This window comes from Episyrphus balteatus, chromosome 1 (genome assembly GCF_945859705.1).
Source record: "Episyrphus balteatus chromosome 1, idEpiBalt1.1, whole genome shotgun sequence".
Taxonomy (NCBI): Eukaryota; Metazoa; Arthropoda; class Insecta; order Diptera; family Syrphidae; genus Episyrphus; species Episyrphus balteatus.
Window position 1 is genome coordinate 138,885,784 of NC_079134.1, and position 16,846 is coordinate 138,902,629.

The window sequence follows — 16,846 nt, forward strand, 5'->3', positions numbered from 1 at the left end:
CACAACACACAATCAACAAGCTTCTTCTTAAATTTAAATGATAAAAGTTCGCGTTGGATTCACACAAAATAATAATACATAATCTTCTCTATTCACTTGTTGATAAAAATGTTTTGAAAATTCTGTTAATAACAGTCCTGGAAAATTTTTAAAAATAACACAGAGAGGACCAAACTGGAATAATAGCTTTTCCTCTCACAAAAGCTCAAAGTTTCGTTGATTTTGCGTAGATAAATTAAGCTTTGGATGAAAAAGTTTCTATATCAAAAAATCATTGCATATTTTTAGGATATTTAGAGCTTTTGTGTTACTTTCTCCTGCCTAAAAAGCTCCTTTGTTACAACAAGGACACTACTTAGCCTTAGGAAACTTTTTTTTTTTAAATAAATAAACTTAAAGTTAAGCTAAATACTTTATTCATTTTCCATGATGTTAAATATATATAAAAAAAAATAAACAAAAACAAAATATAAAAAAATTAGTGGGGTAGTAGCATCCCTTAGCAATGCTACTGCACTTTGGAAATATAAAAAAATACAAAAAAGGAGTATCTACGCCGGCGGGAGTTTACTCGCGTGCTTTTGTTTTTGGTTGGAATGTAGGTCAGTTTGTTGAGATACTTGGGGCAGAACTAAAAACTACTACGAGGAGAATCCATCCTTGAGAAAACATTCTCTCCCCCTGTTCTTCCACAAAAATTATATTTCGTCGTCGTAGGTCCTTAGTGTGTATCTCCTCTTCTGCATGCGGTCGGTTTTTATATGTTGTTTATTTCGTTGCAGGTTGTAGATATTTTTTTTTCAATTTCTTCACGGATGTCATTTGTATCTGGGTTTTGTTTACAAATTTTTTTTTTTCATTTTCATCTTGTATGTTTTATATTTTTGAAGATAGAAATGACAAACACAAAAAAAAAAAAATCACTGGGGGAAATATACGGTAATGGAAAGTATTTTCCATGTTTTTGTTTACACTTTGTGTTTGGTTTTAAAAATGACGTGTTTGATGTTGTTTTTAATGGATTACTGGCAACATAGACTCGCTCGTATCGTTTTGGTTGAGAAAATCGTTTTTCATTTCGATAAAAAATATAATATTTTTAATGCACTTACCCATATCATCGATGATAGGTGCCATTCGTAGTGTTATACCAACTAGCATTAGGCACATTATGAGTAGGAGGAATGCTGTGGCTATGATAGTCCAGCGAGCTCTTTGAGGAAGATCATCCGGATCAATCACCTCCAATTAAAAAAATATTTAAAATTTATTTAATAAAATTTTCTCAATTTTTTTAATTAAAAATAAAAATTTGTTTTACCTTAACCGTTTGTGTATCTAAATCATGAACTAGAATTTTTGGTTTTTTATGACGATGTCGCTTTTTGTGTTTATGATGTCTGGAAAAATTAATAAGAGAAGAAATTTGCATTAAAAATAAATTTATAAGAAAAATGTCAAAAAATATAAATGAAATAATTGACAAGTCAATTTTATTTCTAGGTTTCATGAGGAAAAATAGATTTATTTTGTATGTGTTCATTATTCGTCTGTAGCTCATAGATACGAATCGATGGGGAGGAATGAAGACGAACAAAAAAATGTTGAATGTCAAGTTAGATAAACAGAAGATAATCAATCATGACTTTAACTGTGCGCTGCTTCTGGGTTGACGGTTGAAGCCCCTAAATAACTAGATACTATACATTATTATGTGCTTGGATTGGAATTTCATTTTGGCTAAGATAAATGTATCTACGCTCGTCAAAAGTAAATGATGGAATGAGTATAAGGAAAGAAAATTGTTTTTTTTTTTCTGGTAGGATGTGTATATGTGTGGTGTTCTTTTTTACATAATTAGCAGTTATGGTACATTGAGAATATTTATGACTGATTGAAAAAAAAAAAAAAAAATAAATAAATATACTTGTGTCAATATGACAAAATGACATTTAATTGAAAGCAGAAAAATCAGTCTTTATTTGAAGATTCCTGTAGGAGACATTTTGAAGTTTAATTTTGTTATGTTATTTTTTTGGAAAATTTTGAATCCATCTCTGTTTGAAAGAGTCAAATACCAGTAAAAAAATATAGAATATGCTGCAATTTTTTCTTTTTATTTTTTAATTGAATTCTATTTATTTCTAAATTATTTTTAATGAAACTACATATGCGTTAGAAGACATATTTTTGAATAATTGATGAAATTCCGCATAGAAGTTTAGTAAAAATCAATTAGTTTTATTAAATAAAATGGTCACTGTGGCGTATGAGTAACTTTTTTTTCATTGAAAACATTCAATGGTCCATGCAATACTTTATTTAATCAATGTGAAAATTAAAGCTATTGACACCTATTACCAATAAAAAAACCTTTACAAAATTTAATGGTCAATTCCGAATTTATCAATTGAGAATTTTTGTTTATGAAAACCTAAGACAAACCATGTCTTGGCAGTTTTTTAAATATTTCTGAGGATTCTTAGTAAAAAAAAAAAAAAATTCAAGAAATTATTAATTAAGAATCAATTAGGAGTCTCTATTAGATTTTCCCATAACTCCATCAGATTTTCAAGTTTTTCATTTTCAAATGAGTCATTATATTTGAAAAGAAAAGCACTTGTGAAATATGCAGTTCTTCTTCCTATTTTGTATTTTGCTTGTATTATTTCTAATCAAATGTACTTTAATGATGACCATTCAAGATTGTTTGCAGAAATTCTTTTTTTTTGTTTTAACTAAACTAAAAGTCACATTATGAAAATAAAAGCTGTGTTTTATTTTCGTCGTGATATAGATCAGACCATTTTATTTAATTGCCAAACAATAACAAAACAAAATCCTGCTTTCGTTGTAATGCTAATATTGCTAAACAATGATCTGATCTGGATCACGAGGAAAATAAAAAACAGCTAATATTTTTGTTTTATTATTATTTAATATTTATGTTAACAAATTTTAAGTATGAAACTTATTTTGTGATTTATTCTCTGTTTATTTTTTTTTTTAAATTTAGTTAGATTAGACTATTAGACGGCTTATAAAGCAATGCTTTGCATATCTTTTATTATGAAATATTGTACTTTTAAAAGTTGAAAAAGGTAAATCCAAGTAGAATTTAACTTTTTTTCGGAAAATTTCATTTAAAATTGTTATTTGTAGCTCAATTAAAAACGGAAATCGAGTCTTTTACTTTTTGTTTCATAAAAAAATACTTTAATATTGGATTTTGTTTAACTTTATAGTCCAGTAATTTTAGACATTTTTAACCTCAATCTGCGGAAAAATTCTTATTGGGCTAAATTTTGTTCTACACCTTCGTTACGGCGTTGTAATGAAGATGTGAAAAATCGACATTGATATCGAACACATAACTTATGTTAAGAAAACTCATTTATATTTTCAGTGACATTTATTATAATCGAATCCAATGACATAGTTCATCGATGAGTAGAGAAAATAAAAGAATGTTAACACCTTTAGCTTGGAATTATCAAACACAATAGGGGTGCAAGTAAGCACAAATACAACAAACATTTATTAAAGATTCCTACTAATTTCGGATTATAACATGTTTAATCAGCAAAAACTCCTATGAAGATGGAAGTAAATTGTGGTCAAATAAGTTCATTGCACAATTAAGATAGGTAGTATCATAAACTGTAGGCAGTTTATTGTATGTTTATACTGAGAAAAAAAGCTACTTAAAATCAACGAAGACTACTTAGATTTTTTTTATCTTTATAAATTTATGAATGTTTATTCATCTGTAGCATCAAATCTTCAAAGTTATGCATCTTGATTTTAAAAAATAATATATTGTTGCTTGCCCTCTAGTTGCTACATGGTGTTGTATGAAATTGTTTTTGGCGCCTTCTAGAGGCAAAAGTCATAAAGAATTTTGTTTAATCTATTTCTCTATACTCTGATTTTGGAGTAGGTATTAGGGTGGGTCAAAAAAATAAACTTATAAACTTTTTTCGTTTATCTAACCGTTGAATAAATATTTGAGGTCCAAAAATCGAGAAAATCTTTAAAAATTCGTTTTTTGTTCTTATATATTAAAAAATTTCCCAGTTCACTGAAAATTCATTATTTTCAATTTAGCAAGATTGTAGGGACTTAAACGTTCTACAAAAAATTCCTTGGCATCAAATTGATTGCTTTAACTTATGTCAAAAATTAAAAAAATCTCATGTCCGCAAGTCCTAATTTTCCTGGTTTGAAGATATGGTGCAGATTTTAAAAAATTGAAAAACAACACTTCAGATATTTGTGTCAGATCAACATGAATAAGGTGCATTACTTTTCAGGGATGGTCAGGTTGACTTATTGTGAGTTTTTATGGAATAAGTGTTAAAAAGTACCCTTAAATCATGTCGCTTATGTTGTATACATATACAAATTTAAACTTTTCTTGCTAATTTATTTAAGTCTGCACCTAACTTAGTTTAACCTCCAAATTTAGGACTTGCAGACATGAGATTTTTTTAGATTTTTGAGGGTAGTTAAAGAATATCCAAACAAAGATTAAAATAAAAAAATTAGCCTATTTGCACTTATTCCTAAGATGAACAAGAATCTTCTTTAGTGCATATCCTAAAATTTGCCCCTCCATCAAAAAATACCATTATTTCGTACGTACCTATATATATTTTTTGTAATGGATTGTTTTGATTTTTAATAATGATGGATTCTAAAATCTTCATGCAAAATTTGGTTCATCTACCATAACTTTTAAGGGTTTTTCGGCAGTAAGTTTGCAACTGTTATAATAATATGAGTTGACAGATGAAAAACAGGTATAACTTTTTCCAGAGACGTCAAATTGTCTTGATTTTAGATTTTTTTGAATCAGCATTAAAAAATACCTTGAAATCATGTATCATATGTGTATATAAGACCATAGCCTATTTTTGCTAATTTTGAAAAATTGAGATTTTTCTAGTTTTTTGAGATATGTTATAGAATGGCAAAAGGAAGATATTGAGCAAAAAAAATGTCTACTAACATTCATTCCGAGATTTACCCCTTTTTTTCTCCTTATTTGACTGTATTAAACAAACAAAATGGAATTTGTAAGAAGCGGCATAAAAAATCATTTAAAGATGTTAAAATTTCAATATAAATAATTTTGATATAAGTTTTTTCATAGTTAATTTTTACTTGCTCTATAGGGCAAGTATTGGTTTCGTGTAGAAAAAAAAAATCGAGGTTTTAATCAAAACCAACATTACGATGATGGAGAAGATCAAAAAAGTGGTTTTCGTTATGCCGTCCGTCGGTCTGTGCGTCTGTGCGTCCATCTGTACATGGAGCTGGGGCCTAAACGGATTAATGGATTTGCTTGAAACTTGGTACAGATGATTTTTACGTAATTCCCTAGGACCGTTTTTTTTATTTTTTTAATTTCTCCAATTTAACGCATATCTCCCATATAACGTTTATAGGTATTTCAAATTTCTCGAAAACGGCTCTAACGATTTCGTTTAAATATGGTGTGCGCAGTACTCTTATTGACAACAAAACTGCATTTTTAGTTTTTCTCAAAAAATGCCGAGAGCGGAAATATGGCGTTGCCGTTTTTCAAAAATTGACATGTTTTTTAAGTTCATATATTTCATCAAAGCATAAGTCAATTTTTTCAAAATTTACAGACAACATAGGTATTGAAGTATAAAATGTAAAAAAAAATTAAAAAAAAAAGTTTTTCAAAAAATATTTAAAAAATTGAATTTTTTTAACTTTCGATTTTTTTTTTGTTTTTATTTTTTTTTTTCTCCACAATATCTTAAATTTCCAATAGATATTTAAGATAAAGATGCTTTGAGCTACAAGAGCAAGTACGTGCGACCCAGTCGTGCATTTTATTTGTTTTTCATTGCACTCTACTGTATCTCTCAGCAAATACCAAACCTTATATTAATATGTATCTGTTGGTATCTTACCCCAAAATAAGTCGTCAAAGACCAAAAAGCAAACATAGATGAATTTGTGTAACCTATACATCCGAAGTCATCATTTAATAAGTTGTATGGACGCAACGTAACGTAAGCAGGTAGGTGAATAAGTCAAACAGTGCTCAAGTACATATATTTTGAGTGCCAGGAAACTGTAGGAAAATCCTAGGAAATAACTGAAGCACTTACCTTGCCCTACAAATTTAACACTGGTGTACTACTTTGCGTATGCTAAGACAATTTAACATTTTTTAAATTTAAAGCGCAAAGCCCTTCATCTTAAATAAATACCATTCGCATGCACAATCTTAGATAACAACTTTTAAATCGCTTAGCCATTAAACAAAATCTATTAACGTTGAAACTTTTATCCCCATTTCCTTAAAAAACTTTCAGAGATTAAAAAAAAAAAAAAACTTAACTAATTTCTTTTAAATAGCTAAACTTTTCCTATTTCAAGATTGATTTCGTTTTACCTTTTATTCTAATTACTGAACTCAGGGTAATGTTCGACAGAATTAACAAATCACTTTCAATTAATTTAAATCCTTGGTCCCACACCAGTTTCCATCCAAACAAAACATTAATCAAGAGAAAAAAATACTTCCAACTACCAATCTACTTGAAGAAACAATGAATCCATTTTAATTTGGAAGTCAAGTTAAAACAAATCCTGCATGGGTCCTTAAACCCACAACCTAAAACATGTCGAAAAGTCAAAATATTATCTGGCAAACACAGGTGCACCCTAACCCCCGCACACATTAAGACAACTAATTTAACTCCCATCAAAGACTTACCGATGTTTGCGATTGCGACTGCTTGGAACTATCTCCTGAAGGTCGTCGTTCTTGTCCGATTCCACTTGGAGCGTCATGTCGTAAACAAAGTCCTCATTGTAATGGAATTGACTGCGCGCGTACAAAAACACATGTAAAAGAGAAACAATATAATTAGCTTTGTGTGTGCAATTAAATTACACAACCAATAATACAACAGCGCGTGCATTGCCCAGGAACCACCGCATAAACACCACCGCACCGCACCACTTGGCTTGGCACCCAAAGGCGAATATGGTTAATTCCTAATGGGCTGTTATGTTATATGGGGTGTACTAGAGTACTTACATGGGCTGATTTGGAGGCATACTTAGGATGCAATGTTGTAAGCCGCTCGGGGAGGGATAAACCAATACTGGATCTGAGCATCTGTGGTGGCGTTCTGTAAAGAGAGAGAGATAACAAATGTTATTATTCATGTGAATTTACTATATACTCAATAATATTGATCGGTTGTTTTTTTTTGTACTTTTTTTTTTTGTAAAATGCAATACGCGAATTGATGTGCGGTTGATATAATAAATGAAAATGAGTTTTTAGTGCAATTTGATATAGCCTTGAGTGAGAATAAATTTTGTCCTTTATTTGATGGAATGATTGAAAACACGTTTATTTGAAAATGATTATTATTTATATTTACACTAGGTATCGTTAAACTATTTATAACTATTGGTTTGGTATGGATCTATCATTGAATCGGTTGTTGGTTGGAATTGGTAATAACTTTATTCAGTAAAAATTGAGATAACTACACCTGCCTGCAAAAAATAAAAGTATTCAGTACTTTTGACCGGCCCTACCTTCGTTTATACAGGGTGTCCCACAGTCATCGCCCCAAAATGAAAACCATGGATTCCTGAAGTAATTTTAAGTCGAAAAACCTAAGAGGTAATTTTCACGTTTTCGTCCCGTTTTCGAGTTATGACGGTTTTTATGATTTTTGCTCTCTTTTAACTTAACTGGATTTATCTTTGCCAAACTACGTCTAAATTGAAAGGTTTTTTTTACAACCAATCAAGAATTTATTACATTTTTAGTTTATCCCAAAAAAAAAATTTTCTGCAGACAGCCATTTCTTCGCAATTTTGCATCAAACCCAATTTTCTTCGTTTTTGAAGTTGTTTTCTTCAATCTCATCATTTTATTCAAAAAAACACGTTAATAATGCGTATTAATTTTGTTCGCTTATTTATTAAAGCTTAGTTTATTTTCTTTAAAAAAATAAGAACATTTTCATAAAAAAGAATACTGAAACACAGAGAAAAATATGACCACCTAAAAACTAACAGATTGCCATATTGTTTTACTGCCCAAATGTTTTAAAAGGAAATCTTATTAAAAGCAACGATTAATAAGGTTTTTTTTATAAGGATTTCTTATTATTTTTATAGAGAAAATCTTCTAAAAATTTGAGTGAAAAGTTAATTTTTCTTTTCTTTTCAAAACCCTACAAGTGCAGATTTTAAAAGAATAAGGAAAACCCGATTGTTTTAATAAGGTTTCCTTCTTGGATGAAAACTATAAAGAAGTCTTATTGTTTTTGTTCTTTTTTATGTCGTCTATTTTTCTCTGTGAAGTAATTAAAAAATTAAACAAACTGAGTGAATTATAAAAAAAATACATTTTAAATACAAAATTAGTTCAAATGAATTAAAAACTTTTTCTGAGCTCTTGTGGTTAACCCTCTCCCGCATACCAACCCATATATGGTTTATCGATTTCATATCGATTAATTTCCGTTATATTGCACCAAATGTCAAAAAGAAAAAACTATAATAAAACTACGTCTATTTTTGTATAATAAATCGGTTTTTATTATCATTAAGAGAGTCGTGATTCTGAAATAAACTCATTGTTTCAAGAGCATGTGTAAAGTGCAAATCAGTGAATAAAAGTATGTACTTTTCCGGTGTTTTTTTTTTTGTAATAAACAAGTAAGTTGCATCCAATTAAAAATAAGTTTTGTATGTATTTATTATACTTTTATATGTTTACGAAGTTTGTTTTTTGTTTTTATAATAATTTTTGTCTTTTTTTGGCATTTTTTCCAAAACACCATATATGGGTTATCATGCGTTGGCGACATACATTATTGATTTTTGTACGATTTTTATTTTTTTTTGTAAAATGAAGTCGAAGACTTTCTATAGAAAAAATAAGTGTGTAAATTAGACTGGACCAAAAAAATAAAATATTTTTTTTTTGAAAGTTACTTCGAAAATCTTGTTCAGGATGATGAAAATAAAATTTGGTGAAAATTTGAGCCGTTAAAAAAAATTTTAAGAGGTCTATCATCGGTGTTTTTTATTTTTATACATGATATGATGTTTTACAACAGAACTGCTAGACGATCAAAGTAAAAAAAATTTCTGTTCATTTTTTCTTATATAAAATTAAATTTCCTACAAAAAAGATCTTATTGAAAATTTTCGTCAGACGAGCCGTATTCGAGTAATTAAGCTTTTTAAATCGAAGTGTTTTTTCAATTTGCCTGTTTCACTTTGGAATTTTGTGATGAGCAAATAAGTGAATAAAAAAATAAAACCACGACAGATTCTTATAGGAAATTTAATTCTCTACAAAAAAGGTCTTGTAGTAATTTTCCCTAAATTGAGTTTTGAAGAAGTTATTCACGATTTAAATCGAGAAAAAATTTAAAAAATCAATTTTCAATTTCAAAATTCTAATTCACTGAAAATTCAATATTTTCAAATTAGCAAGATGTTTTCTTTAGGGAATTAAACGTTCTATAAAAAGTTCCTTGGCAGCAAATTAATTGCTTTAACCGTTTAGAAGATAATCGTATTCAAATCGCAAATGCATACTTGTCATAAGAAAACTATTGAAATCAGTGTTCATTGGTTTTGATACGAATATCTTCTTAACGGTTAAAGCAATTAATTTGCTGCCAAGGAACTTTTTATAGAACGTTTAATTCCCTACAAGAAAACATCTTGCTAATTTGAAAATATTGAATTTTCAGTGAATTAGAAAATTTTGAAATTGAAAATTGATTTTTTAATTTTTTTCTCGATTTAAATCGTGAATAACTTCTTCAAAACTCAATTTAGGGAAAATTACTACAAGACCTTTTTTGTAGAGAATTAAATTTCCTATAAGAATCTGTCGAGGTTTTATTTTTCTATTCACTTATTTGCTCATCACAAAATTCCAAAGTGAAACAGTCAAATTGAAAAAACACTTCGATTTAAAAAGCTTAATTACTCGAATACGGCTCGTCTGACGAAAATTTTCAATAAGATCTTTTTTGTAGGAAATTTAATTTTATATAAGAAAAAATGAACAGAAATTTTTTTTACTTTGATCGTCTAGCAGTTCTGTTGTAAAACATCATATCATGTATAAAAATAAAAAACACCGATGATAGACCTCTTAAAATTTTTTTCCTGAACAAGATTTTCGAAGTAACTTTCAAAAAAAAAAATATTTTATTTTTTTGGCCCAGTCTAGTGTAAATGCTATAACTCGTGATGGCTTTCTAAGTGATGATAATCTAGCTTCAGATTCTGGCTCTTTTCAACATCAAACAAGCCATCTCCGAGCACTTATATGCAAATCTTTAAAACCTACAATGTCACGAAAAAGAGGACGACCTTCAACTTTGGCAGGTGATCAAAGCAGAGATGGAACAAAACAAAGGGGATGGGGTTATACAAGTCACGGAAGTCCATTCCCATCTTATCCCGAAACTTCAATTCACTCACAACAACCAAGGGCAAAAGCCGTTGAATTCAGTGCCAACTGGAAACATCGACCATATCCCTGAATATTGGCATATCCGCCAATATGTCAAATTTGCGGACTGAAGACGTACACAATGTGTAGAAAATGGAATGTGTTCTTCTGCTTCAATGATAAAAGAAAGAGTTTGAATAAATTCCATGAATAAGAAAAGTCCATTGTAATAAAAACATACTTTATAAAACATACCTTGAATGCATACTAACCCATATATGGTTTATGTTTCCAAAAATTTATATATATGTAAAAAAATAAAAATTTCTATGTAATACCTTTTTTCAACACCTAATAAAGCTAAAAAATTGTAAAAAAAATTTTATATCACTTCGATCATAATTCATGCAGTAGAGGGTTGAGAAAAGAATAAATAGATACCTAGATCTCAAAAAAAGTTTTAATTCACTCAAATTAATTCTGTAATTAATTCACTCAGTTTGTTTATTTTTTTAATTTCTTTCAGTAGTCTTTTTTATGAAAATATTCTTATTTTTTTTAAGACAATAAACTGGACTTTAACATTAACCGAAAAAAAAATTAATACTCATTAACGTGTTTTTTTTTTTTTTTAAATGATATGAAAGTGAAGAAAACAACTTAAAAAACTAAGAAAATCGGGTTTGATTGAGTTTTTCGACTTAAATTAACCTCAGGAATCCATGGTTTTCATTTGGGGCGGTGACTGTGGGACACCCTGCATATCTGAATGAGCTCAATTTGAATCTGGTGTCAGTTTTATTCGTATTCGTACACCCTAAAAAAATTTGAGGAAGTTGAAAAAAAAAAAACTTAAAAACCCATAATTTTAAGGGGTGTACGGTGTGTCTAAAAATCGTTGCATTTTTTTAATTTCAAGTCCTAATAGGGCAGAATAGTTGCGAATTCCCCGAATAGTCTATTAAAATGAATAAATATTGTCAAAAAGAATTTTGTCACATTTCGACAGATTTCTAAACACCGGAAGTCCAAAAGTCCTTACCCAATTTGTAGAATTTTTTTTTCTACTAAATAATTAGCTCATAAAAGAGTTTTTTTTAAAGCCTCTATAATAATATGTTAGGGTGGTCAATTTGTTTTGTCGAAAAATACAATTAGAACAAATTCCTTTTTTTCGGCTTTTCATAACTTCTGTTTCTCATGACTTTGGTTTTTCATAACTTTTACGGTCATAATTTTGTCGCGCATAACTCTGGTATTCCTAACTTCGTCGGTTTCCCCAGTCTTTTATTTTATTTTCTGATATCATTGATTCATATCTTATCGAAACCCAATTTGATTCTAATTGAATAGTGATGAAAAAAAAAAACTATCATTTAAAGCTTTTACTTTAAATTTTAAATAACCAAAGCGTGATATTTTTTTCATCACTATCAGCAAGTTGCATAAACTTTTAAGCATTCAATGTAAGTTCTGACAAAATTTTAATTTTTATGGTGTTTTTATCAACTCCATTTGATGAATTCCACATCATTTTAACAAAAATTTAATTCCGCCATTTTTTTTCTTCGGAAAAAAAAAGTCATAAGGCTGCTTCAAAATTTGGACAGTTTATACTATAAACATTATAGGACTTGATGCATTCCCCGAATTGCTCTAAATTTACGAAGAATTCAAGAAGAAGAACCTTCACGACATGATTTCCAGAAATGGACCCAAGATTATTGACTTTGTAGCGGGGAAAATATATTTCTTTACGCAGAACCTCAGTGTCATTATTAAAAAACAAATGTCCTTTGAATAAGTCATTTGAAAATCATCTAAGAAGTCCTTCCTATAATCCATTTCTACGATTTTACTGATAATCTAGTTGAAGTTATTAAATTCAAATTCAAGCAGTTCCATCAAAAGTGCGATAGATTCTACAGAATCCTTCACAACGACTTGAATTAGTCCACAAATGTCTATAAAAGTTCTCTTAAATTTTACCAATTCCCTAACAACCATACATCTGAAATTCACCTAAAAGGATTAGGACGACTTATACATACTTTGTTATGAAAAAAAAGTAACAATACCACAAAGCCAATCAAAAAATGAAAAAAAAAAAAAAATGAAAAAAAACTTACTGTATTTTCTCTTACGCTTCCGGTACTCATCATCGCTTCCGCTCTGCCCCGATGGCCAACTCGGCTTATAGCGTTTCTCCTTGTCACGGGATTTGGTTGCACAGCAACCGGTCGGTGCAACACTGGACCCAGTCGATGTCGAAGTCATTCGATGCAACTTTGCTGTGTCGCTCGGTAGCATTGCACTCGGCACAATGGCCGACGATGGTGCCGGAACAAAGTCACTTGCTTCCGCTTTAATATAAACTACATTTCCACCACCATTAACATTGCCATTGCTATTGATTACATCCCCCGTTGTCATTCCTCCATTAATACCACAATTTGTTACCATTTCGATGGCATTTTTACTTCCAGTTTGTATTGAATTCGCCGGCGCTGCTACGGCTGCAGTAGTTTTTGTTGTTGTTGTTGTTGTTGTTGTCGTTGTAATCACAGGAAAATAATTTGACGACGACGTTGTCGTATATGCTACAAAGGACTCACGGCCTGCAGGTGCTAATATTTGATTAACTGTATTACGATTGTTACTATCTAAACGGCTACTAAGTGATTGCTTATTTAAATTATCTTTGCTCGAAATAACTAAAAGACTGGTGCTTTTGGATCGTCTACCCGCCGACACCGCCGCCGGGTGGTCCTTTGATGAGCTACTGGCAATGAGTGCTTCTTCGGCCTCGTTCAAAAGTGTGCTAACTGTTAAATTAGCACTATCCTCCGAAGTATTCTGACGGGAAATCAGTAATTTTTCGTGCTCGGTTCGGCCCGTTTCTGTGTCGTTCGAAAATGATACTTGATGTGGCACTCCTCTGTTCTGGGTTTGAGTATGGGCAGAGGAGAACTTGGACACTCGCGTCGATAAGGTTGGCTTGACGTGCCGCGGCAGAATCGGACTGCACTGGGCACTAATTGACTTGGCTTCTAAAATTCGCAGTCGCTTCGCGCGTCTCTTGTCGAATATCAAGGAAGCGCTGTCTAAGCAACTAGGATTCACAGTGATCTCAGGACAAACGCCGCTAGCTCCAAAGCCGCTCACGCTTACCGTGCAGCGTGAGCTAGGGAACGATAAACTCTCAATACTGTCCCGAATCGATGTGAGGCTATCGTCAGCCATTGTGGAAGTGTTGTGTTCATCGACAGCATTGCTATTGCTACCTATCGAAATGGCGTCAATGCTTTGGTCCACCGTTGTGGTGTCGTTGAGTGAGATTGGTGCTGCTTGGTCCACTATCGATACGGCGTCATCGTCGTAGGCAAGTCGTGCGTCATGGTGATGGGTGAGGACTTCGACGACAAGATTCCGCACTCCATTCTTCTCCGACAGACTCAAACTGTCATTGTATGCATTGCTCGATAGACTGTCATCGCCCGGGGGAATTGGTTGCGGTTGCATTTTAATAGTGGCGTTCTTCCCTCTTCTCCCAGATGATGGCTCCCGCTCGACGGAGGAGGTTTCGACTTCCTGCTGATGATGATGTCTTTTGCTGCTGCTGCTGGTTTTTGAATGTGTCGTCTCGTCGTGAATGTGACAGTCGGAAAGTTTCGAAGTCACATTGATTTCAAAATCATCTGGTAGCGCACCCTTTTCTACGTCAAGTTCCTCAGCTGATGGGGATTTCCTGCCTCCAGTTCCACCCACTGCCCCAGTTCCGCCATTGCCACCGCTGCTACCAAATAATTTCTTGCTAAAAAGGATTCTGCCGAACGACTTGCGCTTTTGTCGTTTGGCACGCTTTCGTTCCTCGCAGTCACGTTTCATTGCCAACACTTTGTTCTCGATGAGCGTGGTGAAGATTGCCTCGTACGTTAGGGCTTTGCCTAGGTCCTCTTCCATGGTGTCGTTTGTGCATACTGCTTTATCGGATTTCATCATTGCCACATGCATTGTAGTTGCTCTGGCATAGCTTACTTTCTCTGCCAGGATGTGTGTACGTAAGCTTTTGTCTAAACACGCTTATGAATTTAATACTATAACGTTGCCATTCTAGCTGCTGGCTTCCAATTGCTTTTTGTTGGCTTTTTTCGTGTCAACATTATTCGCATTGAGATGGCAATCGTTTGGAATGACTTGGTGCTGTTGCTGTGGTGGTGGCAGGAGGGATTACTGAGTTGAGGAGTTGCATGTATTGTAGATTGTTGTAGGTAGTTGGGAATGTTGTTTCTTTTGTTTCGACAATGCTGTCAGCACTCTTGACACAATATATTCTCTGTAAGAAAAAAAGAGAAGAATAAAAAGGTAAAAAAAAATGAAAGTGGAGCCAATGCAAATATATGTACATAATTGGTTGCAAGGTTGAGTGAAAATAGTTGTTTTTTTTTTATTTGTTGAAATGATATACTTTTGTTCTGTGTTATTTTAATCAATAGTTGAAGAGGAGTTCTATTTTTGGACATTTATTATCTAGAGTTTGGATGTCAAAGGAATAATTTAACAAAATATTGATGCAGTTAAGGATATAAAATTTCTTTGAGAAGGTTCAACAAGGAAAAGAAAAAGATTTTAATTTGAAAGAATTGTCGGGTTGTGCAAATATCAAAGAAAAAATGCTTTGGGCAATACAAAATATAATATTGCAGCTACCTTTTTCTTGTATATAGCAAAAATAAATGAGATTTGACGTCAAGTTTTCGAGATAGAAGCGCATTTTAAAAGAAATTTTTTGAAGTTATACTTCTTATGGGAGGGTGGGTATGAAAATTTACTGACAAGAATGTCAAAGGGATTATGACGCGATCACCCTGGGTAGCAGGGCTGTCGTTTCACCTTTAGAGTAGGCAGTACTTTAGTATTTAAAAATGCAGTACGCCGCAGTACGGCAAACATAAAACACACAACACGTTGCAAGTTACATGTTTCATGTGGCAAGTTGCATGTGGCAAGTTGTATGTGGCAAGTTGCGTGTGGCAAGTTGCATGTGGCAAGTTGCGTGTGGCAAGTTGCATGTGGCAAGTTACATGTGGCAAGTTGCATGTGGTAATTTCCATGTGGCAAGGTGCCAGGGTTGCAAAAAACTCACATTTCAGCTCAGCTCACAGCTCAGCTCAAATTTGAGCTAGGTACCATAGCTTAGCTCATTTGAGCTGAGCTGAAAGTGAGCGCCCCAACTTCCAACGCCTATATCTCAAAATTTTGAAAAAAATTAAAAAAAAATTTTTTGATGCCAAAAGGTACCGGGGACTCTAACCTACATTTGGGTACAACTCTCATTCCTGTAGGTCCACGCGTTCTCAAACCGGGAAAACTTAAAAGTAAAAAAAAAATAGGCACGATTCTGAAAAAATAGGCATGATGTGGTGGTTTAACATGGAAGGCGATTTTTTTAAAATCTGACAATGTGCAAAGCGCAGGCCCATGACACAAGCTATCATTTGGCATCACTCCCAAAAATTGATCTCAAGCGGTTTAGCTTCCAGGAGCGTTCAAAGATTCGGGGATTTTTCAAAAAAAAATTTTACCCCAACTTTCAAACGCGATTTTCTCGGAATTTTGAAAAAAATCGAAAAACAGGATTATACCACTATCGGGTAGCTGAGAATATAAGCTTTCATATGGCACCACTCCCCTGTCTCTAGATCAAAGCGTTCCAACGCCTATATCGCGGAATTTTGAAGAAAATGAAAATAAAATTTTTTGATGCCAAAAGGTAGCGGGGACTTTAACATACATTTGGGTACAAATCCCATCCCTGTAGGTCCACGCGTTCTCAAACCGGGAGAACTTAAAAGTAAAGAAAAAATAGGCACGATTCTGAAAAAATAGGCATGATGTGGCGGTTTAACATGGAAGGCGATTTTTTAAAAATCTGACAATGTGCAAAGCGTAGGCCCATGACACAAGCTATCATTTGGCATCACTCCCAAAAATTGCTCTAAAGTGGTGTAGCTTCCAGGAGCGTTTAAAGATTCGGGGATTTTTAGAAAAAAAAAATTTACCCCAACTTTCAAAACCGATTTTCTCGGAATTTTGAAAAAAGTCGAAAAACCGGATTGTACCGGAATTTTTTTTTTATGATAAAAAAAGACAGCTCAGCTCACCCAACAGCTCAGCTCAACCATCAGCTCAGCTCACTTTCAGCTTAGCTCAAATGAGCTGAGCTATGGTACATAGCTCAAAAGTGAGCTTGCTCAAAAGTGAGCTAGCTCAAAAGTGAGCTAGCTCAAAATTTGAGCTGAGCTGCGAGCTGAGCTCAGCTCACTTTTGAGCTTTGTAGCAACCCTGCAA

The 16,846-nt window shown here is 32.4% G+C and overlaps 1 protein-coding gene across 2 annotated transcripts in view; it reads right to left on the reverse strand.

The window, feature by feature from the left end:
• The window catches only part of LOC129906855 (uncharacterized), a 270,576-nt gene that overhangs the window by 213,148 nt on the left and 40,582 nt on the right, over window positions 1–16,846 (reverse strand). For both annotated transcript variants that reach the window (XM_055982806.1, XM_055982807.1), the window contains exons 2-6: window positions 12,625–14,831; window positions 7,088–7,181; window positions 6,761–6,871; window positions 1,322–1,400; window positions 1,113–1,242 (exon numbers count right to left, since the gene is read on the reverse strand). In XM_055982806.1, the coding sequence (XP_055838781.1) occupies window positions 1,113–1,242; window positions 1,322–1,400; window positions 6,761–6,871; window positions 7,088–7,181; window positions 12,625–14,509 (2,299 nt within the window). In that variant the 5' untranslated portion in view covers window positions 14,510–14,831. The remainder of the gene's footprint in view (window positions 1–1,112; window positions 1,243–1,321; window positions 1,401–6,760; window positions 6,872–7,087; window positions 7,182–12,624; window positions 14,832–16,846) is intronic.